The sequence below is a fragment of the Pelobates fuscus genome, chromosome 1 (assembly GCF_036172605.1).
Source record: "Pelobates fuscus isolate aPelFus1 chromosome 1, aPelFus1.pri, whole genome shotgun sequence".
NCBI classification, from domain to species: domain Eukaryota; kingdom Metazoa; phylum Chordata; class Amphibia; order Anura; family Pelobatidae; genus Pelobates; species Pelobates fuscus.
Window position 1 is genome coordinate 496,557 of NC_086317.1, and position 24,421 is coordinate 520,977.

A 24,421-nucleotide genomic window follows, 5' to 3' on the forward strand; every position below is an offset into this window, starting at 1 on the left:
CTGATACACAAGGTAACTGCTCAGCTTACCGCCTGCTGATATACAGGGTAACTGCTCAGCTTACTGTGTGCTGATACACGAGGCAACTGCCCAGCTTACTGCGTGCTAATACACGAGGCAACTGCCCAGCTTACTGCGTGCTGATACATGAGGCAACTGCCCAGCTTACTGCGTGCTAATACACGAGGTAACTGCTCAGCTTACTGCATGCTGATACACAAGGTAACTGCTCAGCTTACTGCGTGCTGATATACAAAGTAACTGCCCAGCTTACTGCGTGCTGATATACGAGGTAACTGCTCAGCTTACTGCGTGCTGATACACGAGGTAACTGCCCAGCTTACTGCGTGCTGATACACGAGGTAACTGCCCAGCTTACTGCGTGCTGATACACGAGGTAACTGCCCAGCTTACTGCGTGCTGATACACGAGGTAACTGCCCAGCTTACTGCGTGCTGATACACGAGGTAACTGCCCAGCTTACTGCGTGCTGATACACGAGGTAACTGCCCAGCTTACTGCGTGCTGATACACAAGGTAACTGCCCAGCTTACTGCGTGCTGATACACGAGGTAACTGCCCAGCTTACTGCGTGCTGATATATGAAGTAACTGCCCAGCTTACTGCGTGCCGATACACAAGGTAACTGCCCAGCTTACCGCTTACTGTGGGCTGATATAAAAGGTAACTGCTCAGCATACTGCGTGCCAATACACAAGGTAACTGCCCAGCTTACTGTGGGCTGATATAAAAGGTAACTGCTCAGCATACTGCGTGCCAATATACGAGGCAACTGCGTGCTGGTACAGAAGGCATCTCATGGAGTGAGGTTTTGGGACTCGTTAAGTCAGATGATAAGCAAAGGGAAACAGCAAGGACAATATTGAATGTGGCCACTAGCATGGTAACGGAAGGCGTGCTTTTCACCAACACTATAACATATGTCTGTTTTAAGGATTAGGGTTAAGACCTATGGAATGGCATTTGCAATGGTAGATGTAAAACTACCTCAAAACTTTTTTTTTTTTCTATTATATCTTTAAACCCATTACATTTCCCTTCTCTTCAGCATTTGCACGTTTTACTTATTAAACCTTCTTTTGTCCCAGTTGTAAGTGCGCTTTGTGGTTCACAGGTACGATAACATGGCTGAATTGTTTGCCGTAGTGAAGACTTTGCAAGCTCTTGAGAAGGCCTATATTAAGGACTGTGTTTCTCCCAGCGAGTAAGTATCTGTATTACGCTATCTGTACATGGGCAATGTGTATGTCTCTGTATTACGCTATCTGTACATGGGCAATGTGTATGTCTCTGTATTACGCTCTTTGTATATGGGCAATGTGTATGTCTCTGTATTACGCTCTCTGTATATACACTGTGTGCAGAATTATTAGGCAAATGAGTATTTTGACCACATCATCCTCTTTATGCATGTTGTCTTACTCCAAGCTGTATAGGCTCGAAAGCCTACTACCAATTAAGCATATTAGGTGATGTGCATCTCTGTAATGAGAAGGGGTGTGGTCTAATGACATCAACACCCTATATCAGGTGTGCATAATTATTAGGCAACTTCCTTTCCTTTGGAGAAAAGGGTCAAAAGAAGGACTTGACAGGCTCAGAAAAGTCAAAAATAGTGAGATATCTTGCAGAGGGATGCAGCACTCTTAAAATTGCAAAGCTTCTGAAGCGTGATCATCGAACAATCAAGCGTTTCATTCAAAATAGTCAACAGGGTCGCAAGAAACGTGTGGAGAAACCAAGGCGCAAAATAACTGCCCATGAACTGAGAAAAGTCAAGCGTGCAGCTGCCAAGATGCCACTTGCCACCAGTTTGGCCATATTTCAGAGCTGCAACATCACTGGAGTGCCCGAAAGCACAAGGTGTGCAATACTCAGAGACATGGCCAAGGTAAGAAAGGCTGAAAGACGACCACCACTGAACAAGACACACAAGCTGAAACGTCAAGACTGGGCCAAGAAATATCTCAAGACTGATTTTTCTAAGGTTTTATGGACTGATGAAATGAGAGTGAGTCTTGATGGGCCAGATGGATGTATTGGTAAAGGGCAGAGAGCTCCAGTCCGACTCAGACGCCCGCAAGGTGGAGGTGGAGTACTGGTTTGGGCTGGTATCATCAAAGATGAGCTTGTGGGGCCTTTTCGGGTTGAGGATGGAGTCAAGCTCAACTCCCAGTTTCTGGAAGACACCTTCTTCAAGCAGTGGTACAGGAAGAAGTCTGCATCCTTCAAGAAAAACATGATTTTCATGCAGGACAATGCTCCATCACACGTGTCCAAGTACTCCACAGCGTGGCTGGCAAGAAAGGGTATAAAAGAAGAAAATCTAATGACATGGCCTCCTTGTTCACCTGATCTGAACCCCATTGAGAACCTGTGGTCCATCATCAAATGTGAGATTTACAAGGAGGGAAAACAGTACACCTCTCTGAACAGTGTCTGGGAGGCTGTGGTTGCTGCTGCACGCAATGTTGATGGTGAACAGATCAAAACACTGACAGAATCCATGGATGGCAGGCTTTTGAGTGTCCTTGCAAAGAAAGGTGGCTATATTGGTCACTGATTTGTTTTTGTTATGTTTTTGAATGGTAGAAATGTATATTTGTGAATGTTGAGATGTTATATTGGTTTCACTGGTAAAAATAAATAATTGAAATGGGTATATATTTGTTTTTTGTTAAGTTGCCCAATAATTATGCACACTAATAGTCACCTGCAAACACAGATATCCCACTAAAATAGCTATAAATAAAAACAAACTAAAAACTACTTCCAAAACTATTCAGCTTTGATATTAATGAGTTTTTGGGGTTCATTGAGAACATGGTTGTTGTTCAATAATAAAATTAATCCTCAAAAATACAACTTGCCTAATAATTCTGCACTCCCTGTAGGCAATGTGTATGTCTCTGTATTACGCTCTTTGTACATGGGCAATGTGTATGTCTCTGTATTACGCTCTTTGTATATGGGCAATGTGTATGTCTCTGTATTACGCTCTCTGTATATGGGCAATGTGTATGTCTCTGTATTACGCTCTCTGTATATGGGCAATGTGTATGTCTCTGTATTACGCTATCTGTACATGGGCAATGTGTATGTCTCTGTATTACGCTCTCTGTACATGGGAAATGTGTATGTCTCTGTATTACGCTCTTTGTATATGGGCAATGTGTATGTCTCTGTATTACGCTCTCTGTATATGGGCAATGTGTATGTCTCTGTATTACGCTATCTGTACATGGGCAATGTGTATGTCTCTGTATTACGCTCTCTGTACATGGGAAATGTGTATGTCTCTGTATTACGCTCTCTGTATATGGGCAATGTGTATGTCTCTGTATTACGCTCTCTGTACATGGGCAATGTGTATGTCTCTGTATTACGCTCTTTGTATATGGGCAATGTGTATGTCTCTGTATTATGCTCTCTGTATATGGGCAATGTGTATGTCTCTGTATTACGCTATCTGTACATGGGCAATGTGTATGTCTCTGTATTACACTCTCTGTACATGGGAAATGTGTATGTCTCTGTATTACGCTCTCTGTATATGGGCAATGTGTATGTCTCTGTATTACGCTCTCTGTATATGGGCAATGTGTATGTCTCTGTATTACGCTCTCTGTATATGGGCAATGTGTATGTCTCTGTATTACGCTATCTGTACATGGGCAATGTGTATGTCTCTGTATTACGCTCTCTGTACATGGGAAATGTGTATGTCTCTGTATTACGCTCTCTGTATATGGGCAATGTGTATGTCTCTGTATTACGCTCTCTGTACATGGGCAATGTGTATGTCTCTGTATTACGCTCTTTGTATATGGGCAATGTGTATGTCTCTGTATTACGCTCTTTGTACATGGGCAATGTGTATGTCTCTGTATTACGCTCTCTGTATATGGGCAATGTGTATGTCTCTGTATTACGCTCTTTGTACATGGGCAATGTGTATGTCTCTGTATTACGCTCTTTGTACATGGGCAATGTGTATGTCTCTGTATTACGCTCTTTGTACATGGGCAATGTGTATGTCTCTGTATTACGCTCTTTGTATATGGGAAATGTGTATGTCTCTGTATTACGCTCTCTGTATATAGGCAATGTGTATGTCTCTGTATTACGCTCTTTGTATATGGGAAATGTGTATGTCTCTGTATTACGCTCTTTGTATATGGGCAATGTGTATGTCTCTGTATTACGCTCTCTGTATATGGGCAATGTGTATGTCTCTGTATTACGCTCTTTGTATATGGGCAATGTGTATGTCTCTGTATTACGCTCTTTGTATATGGGCAATGTGTATGTCTCTGTATTACGCTCTTTGTATATGGGAAATGTGTGTGTCTCTGTATTACGCTCTTTGTATATGGGCAATGTGTATGTCTCTGTATTACGCTCTCTGTATATGGGCAATGTGTATGTCTCTGTATTACGCTCTTTGTATATGGGCAATGTGTATGTCTCTGTATTACGCTCTCTGTACATGGGCAATGTGTATGTCTCTGTATTACGCTCTTTGTATATGGGCAATGTGTATGTCTCTGTATTACGCTCTTTGTATATGGGCAATGTGTATGTCTCTGTATTACGCTCTCTGTACATGGGCAATGTGTATGTCTCTGTATTACGCTCTCTGTATATAGGCAATGTGTATGTCTCTGTATTACGCTCTTTGTATATGGGCAATGTGTATGTCTCTGTATTACGCTCTTTGTATATGGGAAATGTGTGTGTCTCTGTATTACGCTCTCTGTATATAGGCAATGTGTATGTCTCTGTATTACGCTCTTTGTATATGGGCAATGTGTATGTCTCTGTATTACGCTCTTTGTATATGGGCAATGTGTATGTCTCTGTATTACGCTCTTTGTATATGGGCAATGTGTATGTCTCTGTATTACGCTCTCTGTACATGGGCAATGTGTATGTCTCTGTATTACGCTCTCTGTATATAGGCAATGTGTATGTCTCTGTATTACGCTCTTTGTATATGGGCAGTGTGTATGTCTCTGTATTACGCTCTTTGTATATGGGAAATGTGTGTGTCTCTGTATTACGCTCTCTGTATATAGGCAATGTGTATGTCTCTGTATTACGCTCTTTGTATATGGGCAATGTGTATGTCTCTGTATTACGCTCTTTGTATATGGGCAATGTGTATGTCTCTGTATTACGCTCTCTGTATATAGGCAATGTGTATGTCTCTGTATTACGCTCTTTGTATATGGGCAATGTGTATGTCTCTGTATTACGCTCTTTGTATATGGGCAATGTGTATGTCTCTGTATTACGCTCTCTGTATATGGGAAATGTGTATGTCTCTGTATTACGCTCTTTGTATATGGGAAATGTGTATGTCTCTGTATTACGCTCTTTGTATATGGGCAATGTGTATGTCTCTGTATTACGCTCTTTGTATATGGGCAATGTGTATGTCTCTGTATTACGCTCTTTGTATATGGGCAATGTGTATGTCTCTGTATTACGCTCTTTGTATATGGGCAATGTGTATGTCTCTGTATTACGCTCTTTGTATATGGGCAATGTGTATGTCTCTGTATTACGCTCTCTGTATATGGGCAATGTGTATGTCTCTGTATTACGCTATCTGTACATGGGCAATGTGTATGTCTCTGTATTACGCTCTCTGTATATAGGCAATGTGTATGTCTCTGTATTACGCTCTCTGTATATGGGCAATGTGTATGTCTCTGTATTACGCTCTCTGTATATAGGCAATGTGTATGTCTCTGTATTACGCTCTCTGTATATGGGCAATGTGTATGTCTCTGTATTACACTATCTGTATATGGGCAATGTGTATGTCTCTGTATTACACTATCTGTATAAGGGCAATGTGTATGTCTCTGTATTACGCTATCTGTACATGGGCAATGTGTATGTCTCTGTATTACGCTCTCTGTATATGGGCAATGTGTATGTCTCTGTATTACGCTCTCTGTATATAGGCAATGTGTATGTCTCTGTATTACGCTCTCTGTATATGGGCAATGTGTATGTCTCTGTATTACGCTCTCTGTATATAGGCAATGTGTATGTCTCTGTATTACGCTCTCTGTATATGGGCAATGTGTATGTCTCTGTATTACACTATCTGTATATGGGCAATGTGTATGTCTCTGTATTACACTATCTGTATAAGGGCAATGTGTATGTCTCTGTATTACGCTCTCTGTATATGGGCAATGTGTATGTCTCTGTATTACGCTCTCTGTATATAGGCAATGTGTATTTCTCTGTATTACACTATCTGTATATGGGCAATGTGTATGTCTCTGTATTACGCTCTCTGTATATGGGCAGTGTGTATTTCTCTGTATTACACTATCTGTATAAGGGCAATGTGTATGTCTCTGTATTACGCTCTCTGTATATGGGCAATGTGTATGTCTCTGTATTACGCTCTCTGTATATGGGCAATGTGTATGTCTCTGTATTACGCTCTCTGTATATGGGCAATGTGTATGTCTCTGTATTACGCTCTCTGTATATGGGCAATGTGTATGTCTCTGTATTACGCTCTCTGTATATGGGCAATGTGTATGTCTCTGTATTACGCTCTCTGTATAAGGGCAATGTGTATGTCTCTGTATTACGCTCTCTGTATATGGGCAATGTGTATGTCTCTGTATTAAGCTCTCTGTATATGGGCAATGTGTATGTCTCTGTATTACGCTCTCTGTATATGGGCAATGTGTATGTCTCTGTATTACGCTCTCTGTATATGGGCAATGTGTATGTCTCTGTATTACGCTCTCTGTATATGGGCAATGTGTATGTCTCTGTATTACGCTCTCTGTATATAGGCAATGTGTATGTCTCTGTATTACGCTCTTTGTATATGGGCAGTGTGTACGTCTCTGTATTAAGTATTGTGTTCTTTCAGGTACACAGCTGCTTGTTCTCGCCTCTTGGTACAATATAAAGCTGCTTTTAAACAGGTGCAAGGAGCGGAGGTTGGTTCTATAGATGATTTCTGCAGAAAGTACAGAGTGAGTTACTTCATCATCATCATCATCATTATTATTATTATTATTCACTATAAGGAGTGATCAATACATGTCTTGCCATAGATGGTGTGTCTGTGTTACTGTCAGTTGTACATGTCCTGTTTAGATGGTGTGTCTGTGTTACTGTCAGTTGTACATGTCCTGTTTAGATGGTGTGTCTGTGTTACTGTCCACTCCCTGGAAGGCAATAGAGCTAGTCCCCTATCCTGTTCCAGGACAGAGAGGCTCCAGGAGAACTCCAGTCAAGCTGCGGCGACTGGGGCAGAAGCGCTGATGTTTTCTGCTTTTCCAGCTAGGAAACTCTCCTTGCCCAGCCGGGGTACAGACAGCTCCCCTACAGATGGAGTGTCGGTGTGACTGTCCGTTGTACATGTCTAGTTATAGATGGAGTGTCGGTGTGACTGTCCGTTGTACGTGTTTAGTTCTAGATGATGTGTTGGTGTGACTGTCCATTGTACGTGTTTAGTTCTAGATGATGTGTTGGTGTGACATCTTACCAGTGACGATATGTTAGTGTGATGTCTTGCCGGTGATGACATGCTCTGTTTCTGTAGCTGGATTGTCCTTTGGCTATGGAGCGGATTAAAGAGGATCGACCTATCACCATTAAGGATGACAAGGGAAATCTGAACCGGTGCATTGCAGACATTGTATCTGTGAGTCATTACTTTTATTATTTTTATTTTTAGAAGTGAGTAATATGAGGGCGGGAGTGTGTGGGTGCTGGGGGTAAACTGAGTTAGTTTGTGCCGAATACCAACTAAGTCGTTGAGTGTGAATGTCTAGGTGAGTACTTACAAAGTGTGGGGTATATGTGAGTTTGGAGAGTGGTTGAGGTGAGTTGTTTGTGGAAAGTAAGTGACAGTATCTCCCAAATGCTGGGCGATTAAATATCTGTGGATCTCCAAGTCAATGTGAGGTGTGCATTCCTCTATTATTACATGTTATGTCTGTGATACCGAGCAATAGGTTTCTGGTTATGATTATTGGTATAGTATCTTTGTGATACCTGTAGTATATTGCGTGGATAAATACGGGTCTAGCATATTCAGTCTGCCATTCCATATTATCTTATTCAGTATGAATACAGTTGTAGCCTATGCAGTGTTATTGAATCCTTGTGATAATAACTGTAAAATCATTTCTGTTACAGCTTTTTATTACTGTGATGGACAAGCTGCGTTTAGAGATTCGTGCCATGGATGAGGTAATACATTTTATTGGTCTCATGTGCTTGTATAAGAAGCGAAATTTGTTCTCGTACTTTGCGTTTCCTAACCTTGCTTCCTTGAGCTTAATAATATGTTAATTTAACTTTATTGATCTTTATTATCTGATCTGTCACCCCTCTGATCTCCGCCATGCTGGGCTATGATCTGTCCCCCCTCTGATCTCCGCCATGCTGGGCTATGATCTGTCCCCCCTCTGATCTCCGCCATGCTGGGCTATGATCTGTCCCCCCTCTGATCTCCGCCATGCTGGGCTATGATCTGTCCCCCCTCTGATCTCCGCCATGCTGGGCTATGATCTGTCCCCCCTCTGATCTCCGCCATGCTGGGCTATGATCTGTCACCCCTCTGATCTCCGCCATGCTGGGCTCTGATCTGTCACCCCTCTGATCTCCGCCATGCTGGGCTATGATCTGTCACCCCTCTGATCTCCGCCATGCTGGGCTCTGATCTGTCACCCCTCTGATCTCCGCCATGCTGGGCTCTGATCTGTCACCCCTCTGATCTCCGCCATGCTGGGCTCTGATCTGTCCCCCCTCTGATCTCCGCCATGCTGGGCTCTGATCTGTCACCCCTCTGATCTCCGCCATGCTGGGCTCTGATCTGTCACCCCTCTGATCTCCGCCATGCTGGGCTCTGATCTGTCACACCCCTCTGATCTCCGCCATGCTGGGCTCTGATCTGTCACCCCTCTGATCTCCGCCATGCTGGGCTCTGATCTGTCACCCCTCTGATCTCCGCCATGCTGGGCTCTGATCTGTCACCCCTCTGATCTCCGCCATGCTGGGCTATGACCTACTCTCCTGTCATGTCTTTATTATTTCTCTCTCCACTCAGTTCTTTAACACCTTTTCTATTCTTTCCTCTCAGATTCAGCCAGATCTGAGGGAGCTTATGGAGACAATGAATAGGATGAGCCATCTTCCTCCAGACTTTGAAGGGAGAGAGAAAGTCAGCCAATGGTAAGGTTACTTCCAGATTTTTCCTCCTATTTTGCTCAAACACTATTTTTCCTGTCCTGGAATCCTTGAGTGTACGTAGCATAGTTGGCCTCTCATGCAGGAATCCCCATGGTGGTTATATTTCCCGGAATCCCTTCTAAATTAGTTGGCTGTCCTGTTCAAATCTACATAGATCTCTTAAAAATGGGGGGGATGGGGATCGAGGATGCAGACTGGAGTAGGGGGACAGCTAGGTAGACACATGGTGCTGATTATTATTACTACGTGTATGTCGGTCTTTTTTATGTTGTTCATCCTTTGGGTGTCCGTTCCGGGGTACACAGAAACCATTAACATTTTAGATGTATATTTGTGCAATAATTTAGTATCTAGTGTGTTACTTTGGAGCATGATGGTAAGCTGAGGATTCCTTGGAGGGACGGAGGGAGGGATTTCACGCTTTGGGCTGGGCAGATCTCACTCTCCATCCCTATTCTTGTTTCAGGTTACAGAAGCTCAGCAGTATGTCTGCATCCGATGAACTGGATGACTCCCAGGTTCGACAGATGCTGTTTGATCTGGAATCTGCATACAACGCGTTCAACAGATTCCTGCATTCGTAACTTACCATCCCACCATTCAGATAGTCTTGGGGATTATTGGTTCTCTCCCTCAGAAATGAATCTTTTGTCTGTTCCCAGGAGCAATGTGGTAACACTAGTGGTAAAGATAACCCTTTGATAGAAGAGACAACCATTTGATTTTGTAGCTGTTCTTCTCGTTGTGAGTTGGGTTCAGCCTTAATGACAGGTTTGGGTGTAACTATATGGATTGTATTTATTAAATCGCATCTGTTAATGTATCTTACCTGGAGTTGTACGCAGTGTATTGTAAGTAAATGCAACACCTAAAATAAATCTTCTAACAACCTTCCGCACCTCGTGGTTCTGTTAAAGAAAGAAGTATCTGCATCGCTCATCACATTCAGTGAACGAATACCAGGAACAATTCAGATATCCACTTTATAAATGACCTGAAATTAGCAAATCACTTCATCCTTTTGGTTAAACAACATGATGAATAGCCGTGGATTCCAACGTGGAATGTAGAGGATTAAATAAATCAGTCTGAAATGATGATGCAAGGTCCCATTACACGACATCTCTATAAAACCTAGCACTCAAAACACTGAACACACCTACCAGATAGATGGGTAGATGTGTGTGTGTGTGTGTGTGTGTGTGCTTAAAGGAAATAATAAATCGCTGTTTAGTAGGTATACCCTCAATGATTATTCGCATACCATTTTTATTTTTTCAGTATTTACGGTGAGTATATCTTAAAAGAGCTTGCAATAGCTGCAGTTCTTTGGAATTCTACCTCTTTTTCCCATAAAAAGAGTCTTTCAGTCTGAGCGTGCTCAGTTCACAATGATTGTCTGTTCTGAGGAGATCAGGAATGCGGGGAAGTGCAGGTGTGCTAAAGTAGTGTGACTTTCGTTGGTTTGGGGGAGCTAACCGAAGCAGGATGGAATCCTCACTGGCTGTTTGGCAGACTGGGTGATCCATTAATTAATATTAAAAGTGTAGATTTTTCATAGAATTTTTTTAATAGGACACTCCTCACCTATAAAACTATAAAACACTTCAACAATGCTTTATGCGTGTTGAGTGCTTTTTTAACACGTGTTCTCTCCCTCCACCCCCCATGGAACGCTCATACAATCCATGTAGAACTCCTCTTACATTTTATTAGAGGCCAAGCGTTCTGCTGGAGATGTTAAAGAACAATATGAACAAATCTATGAACATCAGTGGGACTCCAGCCACAGCAGAACTCCAATTCGCTCCTATAATATTGATTTACCAATTTAGAGCTAAACAGATCTTTTTTGACCTCAGAAAGAAAATCCTCATTTTCCTTCAGAGCTCTGCAATTCTGGAATTACCTCACAGACACAATCAAATCTTCATCTAGTCTAAAATTCTTTACTAGATCTGTCAACATATCTCCATACAGAATGCACCTGTAATCGTGGTGAATTATATTTCATACCTGTTCTGTGATCCATTTATATATGTATATTAATTCTCTATTATATTGTACCCTATTGTAATAATGTAATGTTTGTGGGCCCAGGATGAGAGAAATCTCAATGTATCCTTCCTGGTAAAATATTTTATTAATGAATCTATTTTGGCATAATAAAAGTGGTTAGTTTACACAATACACTTGCATACCTTAATTTATTGAATAATAAAAATAAACCCACCTTCAGCAATGAGTGCATGATTCCTCCGGGTCGATCAGGGAACAGAGCCTCGACACAGTTGCAAGCACCACCACCAGAAGTGCTGCCACCATTAGTAGTATTTACCCTCAAGAGGGTGGGATTTGCATGTCTGGTCCATCCGATTAACCATCCAGGAGGGTAATGTTTTTTTCCCTCCTTGGTTAAGTCCATCTCTATCTGCTTTTAAATCACTCTATCTGACGGAGAGAGTTGGAACATAATCTGCTACCACTGCCATAGATAGCTCACCACTGTCATTATCACCACCACGTCTTGCCATTAGTCAACCAAAGCAAGTTTTAATGGAGCCTCCACTGCCACCCTCATCTTCAGCAGCAACAAGGCGAAGGGTTGAGGCTAATGTATTGTGCCAAGGCAAAGTTTGGGATCATTTTGAGTACATCCTAGAATGGTGATCTGCAAATTGTGCGGAAAGGAAGTGTCAGTATGAATCTATAGCTAAAAAGACAAAGCAAGTCTCTACTGGGGGAAAATGCAAAAAAAGAATGTACTAGGGCAGGCAGCAGGTGGTCCTCTTTTCCTTTGTCTGATTCTGCCCAACCAACTACCACCAACGGTACCTCCTCCACTTTTACCACTACCAGGCAGAGGAAGGAGTGTGTGGAGCATAGTGGGACAGACAGACTCACAGTCCTCGTCATTGCAGGGATGTGTCAGCCATTCCACTCTTAAATGTTTTGTTGGATTTTATTCCAGGGCCATGTCAGAAGTGCAGGCTGACAAAATTAACCACCTGATTGCCCAGCTGATCGATGTAAGGAGAGCTTATTTCTTCATGATAAAAGGGGAGCCCTTTCAGCAACTGATATGTTGATATACAATTTGCTGCACAATATGTCATTCCCTCTCGATCATACTACTTTCATCAGGAAGATACCTTTATGATAGTATTACAGAAGCAGCTGGGCTAATGCTGTTGGTCCGCGGGTGCACTGCAGCGCAGATGTATAGAGTGCTCCTAGAGGACAGCATGCCTTACTCTTCTCTCCTGGAGGGCACACTGATGGCAGCCCATAGTGCCTGCATATGATGGTGTCTGTGGAAGAAGTCCAAACTTAGCAGTATGGCAGGCTGAGAGTGGATCTTTAGGGCACCTGGGCTATCAATCTCTCCTGCTGCATGTTGACGTGAAGGAGGAAAGCAACATTTTAGAATATGTGTAGAACAGCACACACCTACAAAGAAACCATCTTGCAGAGCTTTGACCATCTTGCATTATGTCTGTCTAGTGCCAGATTGTTTGGCATGGCAGGCAAAATGCACCATCTGCATGTTGTGTTTGTGGTCAACAAAGGAGCTACTAATGGGGTCAAAGCTCTGCAAGATGGTTTCTTTGTAGGTGTGTGCTGTTCTATACATATTCTACATCATGTACTGAAGGCTGCAATTCCAGGAGGCAACACAAAGGTGACCACCATCCTTGATAAAATCAGAAATAAGTTGGCGAGAGCACACTAAGAAACATGCATATTGCCATCCATGTATACATAAATCAGTCCTGCAGGTAAAACAAAAGAGGGTAATAACATTTAAAGTAAGTGAAACCAGTAATGAAATTAGTCTCACTCACTTGGTCATGAGCCACTTAAATAAGCTGGCTCAGACTAAGGGTATTGAAATCAGTACAGGTGGTCTCAAGGTGCCAGACTGCCTTCTCCGTGTTGTCCTTAGGGTATTTTAATAGATATTCCAGGATGCAGGATATCAGCAGAAAAATAAATGTATTGGACAAACTATTACAAGACCGCTTTAAAACCAAAATAATAGTCCACTATACATGTAACTTGACGCATTTTGGCGTTAGCCTTTTTTCAAAAGTCCATTCTCTCCGTTCAGATCTTTAAATATGCCAGTATTGGAGCCTTTTTTCTGAATAGACACTCCTCCTACCTCCGTTTTTGGCGCCAGGACTGCATCCTTCGTCCTGGCGCCCTTTCCATCTAGTTCCGCTTTCGTCATTAGGCAGCGTCATGACGTCTATCGGGCGGGGTGAAGTTCTCGCCAATTTTCCCTTATCAATTATGAAGGTTTGATTATTAAGACTTTGACATGTCTATCTTCCAAATAAGAAAGAAATGGCATAAAATATGGAAGAGAAATTTGAGATAGAAGATAATGATAGAAATGACAATATTCTCCTAAATAATCATCTTGATACTATATGCCAGAAATTGGAGAAACTCTTAATTAAAGAAATGAAGATCAAGTGGGAATTTTTTACTTTGGAGAAGTATATTAGCCTCCAAATCACACCCAGAGGATTAAGATTTTTTAAATTGCCCACATTTAATCAAGACATTTATATTTTTATGGGGAGCTGGAATCGGGCATCAGACTCATTTTCAGCACATATGATGTGAATCATTACAGAGCAAAAAACTCTGACCCTTCATGAATTGGATGAAATTATACAGAAAATCCAGACCCAATTAGAACCTTTTTTTAGGTTTAGAAGAGTTTGAAAATCTCACTAGACTGATGATTAAAAAGATTAATGACATCAAAGTGTCAGTAATTAAAGAGGGATCAAGATGACTATAAGAAAGGTAACGTCAGACCTTCTTAAAAAACTAGTTTTAATGATAACCCTCAGAGAAACTATAATCACAAAAAGAGAAACAACACAAATAGAACGAAAGGTGCTAACAGATCAGAGAAAAAACAAGATAGACGGCCCTTTCAGAAACAAATTTCAACCTTATAAATATAAAAGTCCAGAAAGGGTTAAAAAGAACAACAAAGAAGAATGGACAGAAGTAAGATATAGGAAGAAACCCTTTGGAGGGAGAACAAGAGGAGAATCTATTGGTAAAGAAAAACAACAGATTCCCAATGTTCACCTATCTAATAGGTTTGAAAAGTTGAGGAATTTAGAAAGAGAGGATCCTTTCTTATATCATGATTTTTAAAGGAAGATGGGAAAAAAGGGAAAAATGTACACCCCTATAAAAAGGCACAGGGAACTAGAACAGGGGGAAGTAGACAGAAAAAAAGAAGAGAAAAGGTGGAGAGAGGAGAGAGGATGGAAGAGATAAACCCTAAAGAAAAGGGAAACAATCTTAGAATTTTTAATTTATCAGATAAAATTAAAGTTTTAAACAAAGGTTTTAAGTTCGCACCCAGTTGTGGCATCAATAAATGGTAATTCTTTTGAGATATTAATCTTTTTATAATAAAATTATGTCTGAAAAGTTGTTTTAAGAATATGCCAAGAAAGGATAATATTGTAGAGGAGGATGGTTTTAATAAACACTCTCATTGAAGAATAAGTCAACTTTTTATCCGATCAATTTGAAGACAGATTCAATTAACGTGTTTGAAAAATCTTGCCTGAAGGAAATTAGAAAAATTAAACCCGTTAATAAATATCAAGATAATCTTACAAAAAGGGAAAAGTGGGCACTAAACGATTTTCAGAAGGATAAAACAATTGTAGTGAAAGCTGCGGATAAGGAAGGAGGAGTAATTATCTGGCAAAAAGAAATATATAACCAATTAGGAGACCAAACCACTTATGTGGAACTCCCCTTTAATCCCTTAATAGGAATTAAAAAAGACAACCAAATATTTATGGATAAAGGATTAGAGTAAGGAATTTTAAATAAGAAAGAAAAAGTTCCATTCATTTTTAATTTTTGCACAAATAATCAGGATTTGAGAAAGATTCTAAATAAAAATTGGCACATTCTTAAAACGGATGAAAAATTGCTTGAATTCATCGAGGACAAACCCAGATTTATTTTTAGGGGTGCAAATAATTTTAAGAGAATTTTTTAGATGAAGATAAAAAGGAAGTTAATAATTTTTTGAAAGAACAAAAAGGTTTTTATTATTGTGGGGATTGTAGGGGATGTAAATTAAGAAAAAAATAAACATAAAAAAAATCCTTAAATTTGCATCACATACCACAAAAAAAAGAATACAATATAAAATCTTTTATTATCTGTAACACTAAAGATGTAGTTTATATGTTGACTTGCCCCTGTGGTTTCCAATATATAGGAAAAACTTTGTATCAGGGAGCATATTTATAATATTAATCGGAAATTTACTAACCATAGCTTCTCCAAGCACTGTATGGAATTCTACAATGGTAACCCTGATGGTTCGGAATTTATAGGGATAAAAAGAATAAAGGTACATTGGAGGCAGGGGGAGACAAAGACAGTCTCCTCAGTAAAACAGAGATGAGATGTATATTTAACCCTTATACCACAAGGGCTGAATGCCGATTTTAAAATCACCCCCTATAAATAGTTATTTAGCCCTATAATTTATAAGTGGGATATGTGGTTTTACTGAACTGTACTAAACTCAATAATCACCAGGCACAGAAAACATTTATTTTACAATAACCTGAAAGTACCCCCAAAACACATGGAAACCCCACAAAAGTCATATCCCCTGATAGCCCCGATCTGGGGGACCAACATATTTAAAAATCACCCAGATCGTTTCAGGGGTTCAGGATTTCCATGGAAGTCATAATTTTGACCGACAGTGCACATGGTCCTATGCCCAAAACAGTTCCAGGGAATTAGGGCCAACTTTCGGTCTCTCTTTCTGGAGTACAAAAGTACATAAATCACATAAGTTTTTAAAGGGAGTGTAACGGAATGCAGTGTAACAGCATACGATATCCGTTGGTACATTCAGGAAATCCACAGTCAGAAATAGAAAGCACGGCAATATTCCCAATCCTCCCAATAACCGGACGAAACACAGTTTGGGAGTCAACTAACTCGGTTTATTCACAGGCAGCATATTTATACAGTTCCCCATGCAAGGGGTTTCCATACAGTAATTCCAGGGGATTTCTCCCAACATGCATTGTGACTTTCCCAACAGGCATTGCTGCACGAGAAGGATACTCCCACTAAAATGGACGATTAAGTGGATTATCCCCTCGTGCAGCAAAACCGACAATTGACATTAAAATCCATAATTCACACAATATTCGGTACTTCGGAATAACTGAACGTTCGGTAGATAGCTGGGGTCGGAGCGCACACTTTGTGAGAATACCGCTCCGATCCCAGCTGAATTGACCGAACGCCGCACATAATACAGTTAAACATTAAAGTGGGTTTAAAAGTACCGAATAAGTACGGGACATATAATGTACCGAACGCGGAACTCCCGAACGCTCTAGAAGTCCAGCGGTGTTCGGATCATTGAGTAGCCGTTTTCAGTTCCAGGCTCTCGACGACCGAACACCGCTGCAGGGACAAAGGATCCAAGATGGCCGACCGCCGCATGGTCGGTAGTCGAACGACGGCCACCTAGGAGAGCCCTTAATTACCGATTGCAACAATGTTGCAACCGGTTAATTGGTGCCACACGACCTGTGAGTGTGTGGTCTACCTGGGGAGTCCACATTCGTATGGCGAACGGCCAGGATAGCCGTGTTTCGTCATATGAATGCTTTGTATGCTGGCAGCATACGGCTGCCAGCATGCGAACGGCCATAAGACAATACATACACATTTAACGTTACACAGTATATCTTCAGCCTACGGACAACCTGTACTGAATGTAGTCCAGAAGTGGCTAGATTTGCCACAATGCTCCCCCAGAACCAAGCTGGCATACACAGTCTGATCCCAACGGATCGGCTTGGGGATGTCCGGGAGAGTACTCACAGATCACTTCTCGAGTTCAGTCTGTCTGGATAACCCGTCAGCGTTACCGTTTTGTTTTCCTGGCCGGTAATGGATAGTAAAGTCAAAGGGCTGCAGCGCCAAGCTCCAGCGCAGCAGCCTGGCATTGTCTCCAGACACACGGTTTAGCCACACTAACGGGTTGTGATCTGTGAATAAGGAAAAAGGTTGTCCGTACAAATATGGCTGTAACTTTTTAAGGGCCCACACCACGGCCAGGCATTCTTTCTCGATGGCGGCGTAGCTCACTTCACGAGGCAGCAACTTGCGGCTTAAATAGGCTACGGGGTGCTCTCCGCCATCGGCTCCCACTTGGCTCAGTACTGCCCCCAATCCAAACATTGAAGCGTCTGTGTGAACAAGAAATCTTTTAGTTGGATCAGGAGCAGTTAACACAGGAGCATTAGTGAGAGCTGTCTTGAGTCGTTGGAATGCCTGCTCACACTCTGGGGCCCAGACAACCAGTCGGGGAAGGTTCTTTTTCGTCAGGTCGGTTAGGGGTTTGGCCAGGGTGCTATAGTCGGGAACAAACTTTCTGTAATAGCCGGCCGTCCCTAAGAACGCCAGCACCTGGGTCTTAGTCCTGGGGGTAGGCCACTTGGCTACGGCCTCAATCTTGGCTGGTTCGGGCCTTTGCTGCCCACACCCTACACGGTGGCCTAGATACTGCACCTCGGCCATACCTATGTGGCACTTGCTAGGTTTTAGCGTTAACCCAGCTTCCCCAATGCGATCTAGGATCGCCCCTATGTGGTGTAGGTGATCTTCCCAGGTCTGGCTAAAGATGGCTATATCATCCAGATAGGCACAGGCATACTCTTGAAAACCGTCCAGTAGCCGATCTACCATCCGCTGAAAAGTAGCCGGAGCGTTTTTCATCCCGAAAGGCATGACCTTGAACTGGTACAGGCCAAACGGAGTGACAAACGCCGACTTGGGAATGGCATCATCGGCTAGTGGGATCTGCCAGTACCCCTTACACAAATCAATGGTAGTGAGATACTGGCCCCGTGCCATCTTATCTACCAGCTCGTCTATTCGGGGCATCGGGTAGGCATCAGACACCGTTTTGTCATTTAGCCTCCGGTAGTCAACACAGAATCGGGTGGTGCCATCCTTTTTAGGTACCAGGACTACCGGCGATGCCCAGGGGCTATCGGAGGGTTCGATAACCCCTAGCTGTAACATTTCGTCTAGTTCGGCTTTCATATGGGTACGGACGGATTCCGGAACCCTATATGGAGCCTGGCGCATAGGTAGCTGTCCCGGGGTCTCCACTCGGTGGGTGGCTAGCGGAGTGTATCCAGGTAAATTGGAGAAGGTAGTCCCCTTGGCTACAATCAGCTCCTGTACCTGGGCACGCTCCTGGGGGCTTAGCCGCTCCCCCAGCTGAACTCCCCGGGAGGGCTCTATCTGTTCCTCGGGTTCTAGTAGGTCGGGTAAGGGCAAGTTTTCCTGGTCCTCTAAGGAGGAGGCACAGATTGCCGTCACATCCTCAATCCTCTCATGGTAGGGCTTGAGCATGTTCACGTGGAGCATGCGCCTCTTCCCTACCCCTGAGCAGGGGCCGATCACATAGGTAGTGTCGCATCGCTGCTCCACTACCTGATATGGGCCTTGCCAGATGGCCTGCAGCTTATCTGTGCGGACGGGCTTTAAGATCAAAACCTTCTGTCCCACCTGAAAGCTGCGGTCCCTGGCTCCTCTATCGTACCAGCGTCGCTGGCGTTGCTGGGCCGCCTGGAGGTTGGTGTGTACGGCCTGAGTTAGCGCCTCCAGACGGTCCCTGAACTCCAGGACGTATGATATGATAGGGGTTTCGTTAGTGGTACTCTCCCCCTCCCAGTGTTCCCTAATTAAGTTCAAGGGTCCCCGCACCCTCCTCCCAAATAGTAGTTCAAACGGGGAGAATCCTGTCGACTCCTGGGGGACCTCTCTATAGGCAAAGAGTAGGTGAGGCAGAAACCTCTCCCAGTCTTTGTGGGTTTCCCCGAACGTCCGAAGCATCTGCTTCAGCGTCCCGTTGAACCTCTCACATAGCCCATTGGACTGGGGGTGGTAGGCGGAATTAACTATTGGCTTAATGCCACACACCTTCCACATATGTTGGGTAACTTCGGCCGTAAATTGGGTCCCTCGGTCTGAGATTATCTCTTGGGGAAACCCTACTCGGGAAAATACCTTCATTAATGCTTCCGCTACGGTCTCAGCGTGGATATTAGAGAGGGCCACAGCTTCGGGGTACCTGGTGGCGTAGTCCACTATAGTTAAGATATACCTTTTGCCAGAGGGACTGGGTTTTGGCAGGGGCCCTACGATATCCACCACTACTCGGCTGAAGGGTTCTGCTATGATGGGTAGGGGACATAGCCTGGCCTTGTGGCGATCCCCTCGTTTACCTACACGCTGGCAGACGTCGCAGGAGGTGCAATACTGGCGCACATCCTGAGAGATCCCGGGCCAGAAGAAGGCATGTGTCAAACGGTATCGGGTACGGGTCATCCCTAGGTGTCCTGACAAGGGGATGTCATGAGCAATTCTCAGCAGCTCTTGTCTATACTTCTGGGGTACCACTAGCTGTTTATTAGTTAAGGTGACAGACCCCCCCACATCTTTTGCCGTGACACGGTATAGCAACTCTTTCTCCCAGATGAACCGCTCCCCCTCTAACCCTGCTTGGTCTGTTTGTGCCCGGTCCCTATATACTTGGAGAGTGGGATCGGTCTGGACTTCGGTCGCGAAGGTAGTCGGGGTATCCCAGGACATGGTGGTCAGTTGGGGAACATGGTCTCTTACCTGAGCCTCAGAGTGTATCGGTGTAGCCGTGGTGCGAGCCTGTTGCCGGGTGGTTACGGGGAGGGCCTCCTGGTACGGAGCCTGGGGGATAAAAGCGGAAGTCATTTGGCCCAAGTCATTCCCCAGTACAACATCGGCAGGTAAATTCTGCATCAGCCCTACTTCTACAGTCCCCTCTCCCACACCCCAATCCAAATGAACTTTGGCAGTAGGTAGCCGGTATACTGCTCCCCCGGCCACCCGTACTGCCACGGAGCCGCCAGTGTGGGTTGCGCCCGGTACCAAATGTGGAGCAACCAAAGTTAAAGTGGCTCCTGAATCCCGGAGCCCTTGTACCTCCTTCCCCTCCAGGGTTACTAACTGCCGATGATGTTGTCGGTTGTCGGTGGCTCGGACTGACATTACTTCGTGCAGCACCCCTAGAGGCTCCTCAATTTGAGCGCTCATCAATTCTTGGGTGGCGGGCGCTACCTGGTAATGGTGTGCAGCAGCCCTGGGTGCCAAATTTTGTCGCACCTGATTCCAAGCTTGTCGGCTCCGGTTTTGGGTGCACTCTCGAGAAATGTGTCCCCACTGCTTGCAGGTGTGACACTGAATGTTAGCCCGGCCGTTGTATCGGGAGGGGGGTGGTGGAGTATTCAGTGCCGGCCTGTGCAGGGGTGTGGTGGGGCCGGTAGGGATAAAATTACTGGGGGGCCCTGTAATCCGAGGGAGAGTCTTATTTTGGGCACCGTGATGCCTCCTGGCATCAAAATGCTGATCCGCCAATTTAGCGGCTTCGGGTAGGGTGAGTGGTTTACGGTCTCTCACCCATTCTTGTGCTTCTGGGGACACACCATTAAAAAACTGTTCCAGCAGCATTAACTGCCTCAACTCCTCCATGTTAGTAGCGTTGCTGGCCTGTATCCAGCCTAGTGATGCTTGGTCCAGCTTGTGCGCCCATTCTGCATGAGAATCTTTCTCAGGCTTGCGCAAGCCCCGGAATTTCCGCCGTTATGCCTCTGGGGTAATAGCATACCTCTCCAAGATCGCCCTCTTTACTTTAGGGTAATCCTTGCTGTCCTCTCGGGGTACAGCACGGTAGGCTTCAGCCGCCCTACCCGATAATTTGCCTGCCAGCAGCGGCACCCATGTTGCGGGTTCCAAATCGTGCAAATCGCACAGCCGCTCAAAGTCCTGCAAATACCCATCAATTTCGTCCTTTTCTTCACAAAACGCTTTAAATGCGTGATGTGGGACTTTGGGCTTTACCTGTCCGTAGGTGGAGGCAGTAACAGACTCTGCCCTAGGCGGTGTCGCTGGTGTGCTGGTTGCCATCAGATAATCCTGTACATCCGATACCATCACGGTCAATATTTCCAGCGGTACTGGTTGCGGTAGGAATGCCAACCTGGTTCGTAGCTCTTTTTGGAATGGGGTCTCTTCCATGGCTGGTGGGGGTGTAGCGCTGCGGGCTCTGTCTCCCTCCATCAGTTCAGCGATCAGCACAGCCTTAGATTTGTTGCTGGCTATCTTACCCCTGGCTTCCAGTAGCTCTTTTAAAGTCTGTCGTTTTAGTATGGTATAATCATCTCCATACGAATTGCCCTTGCTTTCCTTGTTCGGTAGTTCCAGTTTACACGAACGCTGCTTTTTCGGCTGTAAGGTTCGGATCCCGTCGCTTGCCACCAATTGTAACGGAATGCAGTGTAACAGCATACGATATCCGTTGGTACATTCAGGAAATCCACAGTCAGAAATAGAAAGCACGGCAATATTCCCAATCCTCCCAATAACCGGACGAAACACAGTTTGGGAGTCAACTAACTCGGTTTATTCACAGGCAGCATATTTATACAGTTCCCCATGCAAGGGGTTTCCATACAGTAATTCCAGGGGATTTCTCCCAACATGCATTGTGACTTTCCCAACAGGCATTGCTGCACGAGAAGGATACTCCCACTAAAATGGACGATTAAGTGGATTATCCCCTCGTGCAGCAAAACCGACAATTGACATTAAAATCCATAATTCACACAATATTCGGTACTTCGGAATAACTGAACGTTCGGTAGATAGCTGGGGTCGGAGCGCACACTTTGTGAGAATACCGCTCCGATCCCAGCTGAATTGACCGAACGCCGCACATAATACAGTTAAACATTAAAGTGGGTTTAAAAGTACCGAATAAGTACGGGACATATAATGTACCGAACGCGGAACTCCCGAACGCTCTAGAAGTCCAGCGGTGTTCGGATCATTGAGTAGCCGTTTTCAGTTCCAGGCTCTCGACGACCGAACACCGCTGCAGGGACAAAGGATCCAAGATGGCCGACCGCCGCATGGTCGGTAGTCGAACGACGGCCACCTAGGAGAGCCCTTAATTACCGATTGCAACAATGTTGCAACCGGTTAATTGGTGCCACACGACCTGTGAGTGTGTGGTCTACCTGGGGAGTCCACATTCGTACGGCGATGAATGCTTTGTATGCTGGCAGCATACGGCTGCCAGCATGCGAACGGCCATAAGACAATACTCCCCTGAGTGCTTCCTCTTCAGCTGAGTGCACTCTCCCCTGAGTGCTTCCTCTTCAGCTCCCTCGCGCACCGCACTGATACCGGAGCCGGAAGATGACATCATCTTCCGGCGCCGGTATCAGTACGTGGCGCACGAGGGAGCTGAAGAGGAAGCACTCAGGGGAGAGTGCTCCCTTGCGCGCCCGCCAGCCTGACTGCCCGCCGGGTGACCGGCCCCCCAGGAGCCCAGCAGCACCACTGGACCCCAGGGAATCCCCTCAGAACTCCAAAAGGTAAGGAGGCTGGGGGGATTAAATTAAAAACAAAAATGTGTTAGTGTGTGTGTGTGTGTTAGTGTTACTGTGAGTGTTAGTGTGTGTGTTAGTGTTACTGTGAGTGTTAGTGTTACTGTGTGTGTTAGTGTGTGTGTTAGTGTGTGTGTTAGTGTTACTGTGAGTGTTAGTGTGTGTGTGCGTTAGTGTTACTGTGAGTGTTAGTGTTACTGTGTGTGTAAGTGTGTGTTAGTGTTACTGTGTGTGTTAGTGTTACTGTGAGTGTTAGTGTGTGTTAGTGTTACTGTGTGTGTTAGTGTGTGTGTTACTGTGTGTGTTATTGTGTGTGTTAGTGTTACTGTGCGTGTTTGTGTGTGTTAGTGTTACTGTGTGTGTTACTGTTACTGTGAGTGTTAGTGTGTGTTAGTGTTACTGTGTGTGTTAGTGTGTGTGTTACTGTGTGTGTTATTGTGTGTGTTAGTGTTACTGTGAGTGTTAGTGTGTGTGTTAGTGTGAGTGTCAGTGAGTGTGTCTGTTGAGTGTGTGTCTGCTAGTGTCAGTGAGTGTGTTACTGTGTGTGTCTGTTACTGAGTGTGTTTGTATAGTGAGTCTGTTTGATGTCTGTTAGTGAGTGTGTGTTTGTCAGTGAGAGTGTATGTTTTGTAAGTGAGTGTGTATGTATGTCTGTCGCTGAGTGTGTCTCTGTCAGTAAATGTGTGTGTCTGTTAGCTAGTGTGTATGCGTCTGTTCGTGAGAGTGTGTGTGTGTCTTCAGCACTTAACTTTCTCCAGCGCCGGACTCCCTTGGCGCTGGGGATCCCTCTGCCTCTCAGCTCCGAATGCGCATGCATGGCAAGAGCCGTGCGCGCATTCAAACCGCCCATAGGAAAGCATTACTCAATGCTTTCCTATGGATGTTCAGTGTCTTAGAATCGCGAAAGCTCCTCTAGCAGCTGTCAGTGAGACAGCCGCTAGAGGCTGGATTAACCCTCAGTGAAACATAACAGTTTCTCTGAAACTGCTATGCTTTCAGCTGCAGGGTTAAAACTAGAGGGACCTGACACCCAGACCACTTCATTAAGCTGATGTGATCTGGGTGTCTGTAGTGGTCCTTTAAGTGTGTGTGCATACCGCGGCCTGCAACACGACCAGGTGCCCGCCGCCATGTGTTGCGGCCCCAGCCTGCGCAGAGTAAGCGTGCGGGGGGGGGGGGGGGCACGGATCAATTTTCGCAACGGGGCCCCATAGGTCGTGTGTACGCCACTGCCCAGGAAGGTAAGCTCCATCTAAAAGGAGTGCCTGGCAGTGGTGTAGGCCCTCAAAAAACTACAGCCCTATCTGTATGAACAGCCATTTACCCTGCTCATGAACCACAACCCATTGGTATTGCTTAACCAGGTCTCTGGGGACAATGTCAGGTTTTTTTTTGTGGAGCCTGGCCCTACAACCATATGACTTTACCATCCATTACAGATCTGGTAAGCAGAACGGCAATGCTGATGGGCTGTCCAGGCAGACCGCTCTGGAGAAGTGATCTGTGGTTGCTTCCCCCGGACATCCACAGGCTGATCCGTTGGTATCTGCCTGCGGATGCTGGCTAGTGGTTAAGGAGGAGCTGTGTAGCGGGACTGCCACTAAACTGTTAATATCCATGAT

The 24,421-nt window shown here is 44.6% G+C and overlaps 1 protein-coding gene across 1 annotated transcript in view; it reads left to right on the plus strand.

Moving 5' to 3' along the window:
* The window catches only part of VPS28 (VPS28 subunit of ESCRT-I), a 66,919-nt gene extending 56,758 nt beyond the window's left edge, over positions 1 to 10,161 (plus strand). Inside the window, exons 5-10 of the mRNA XM_063445496.1 lie at positions 1,136 to 1,225; positions 6,935 to 7,040; positions 7,613 to 7,714; positions 8,212 to 8,265; positions 9,158 to 9,249; positions 9,734 to 10,161. Of these exons, the coding sequence (XP_063301566.1) occupies positions 1,136 to 1,225; positions 6,935 to 7,040; positions 7,613 to 7,714; positions 8,212 to 8,265; positions 9,158 to 9,249; positions 9,734 to 9,851 (562 nt within the window). The 3' untranslated portion in view covers positions 9,852 to 10,161. The remainder of the gene's footprint in view (positions 1 to 1,135; positions 1,226 to 6,934; positions 7,041 to 7,612; positions 7,715 to 8,211; positions 8,266 to 9,157; positions 9,250 to 9,733) is intronic.
* The last annotated feature ends 14,260 nt before the right edge of the window (positions 10,162 to 24,421 follow it).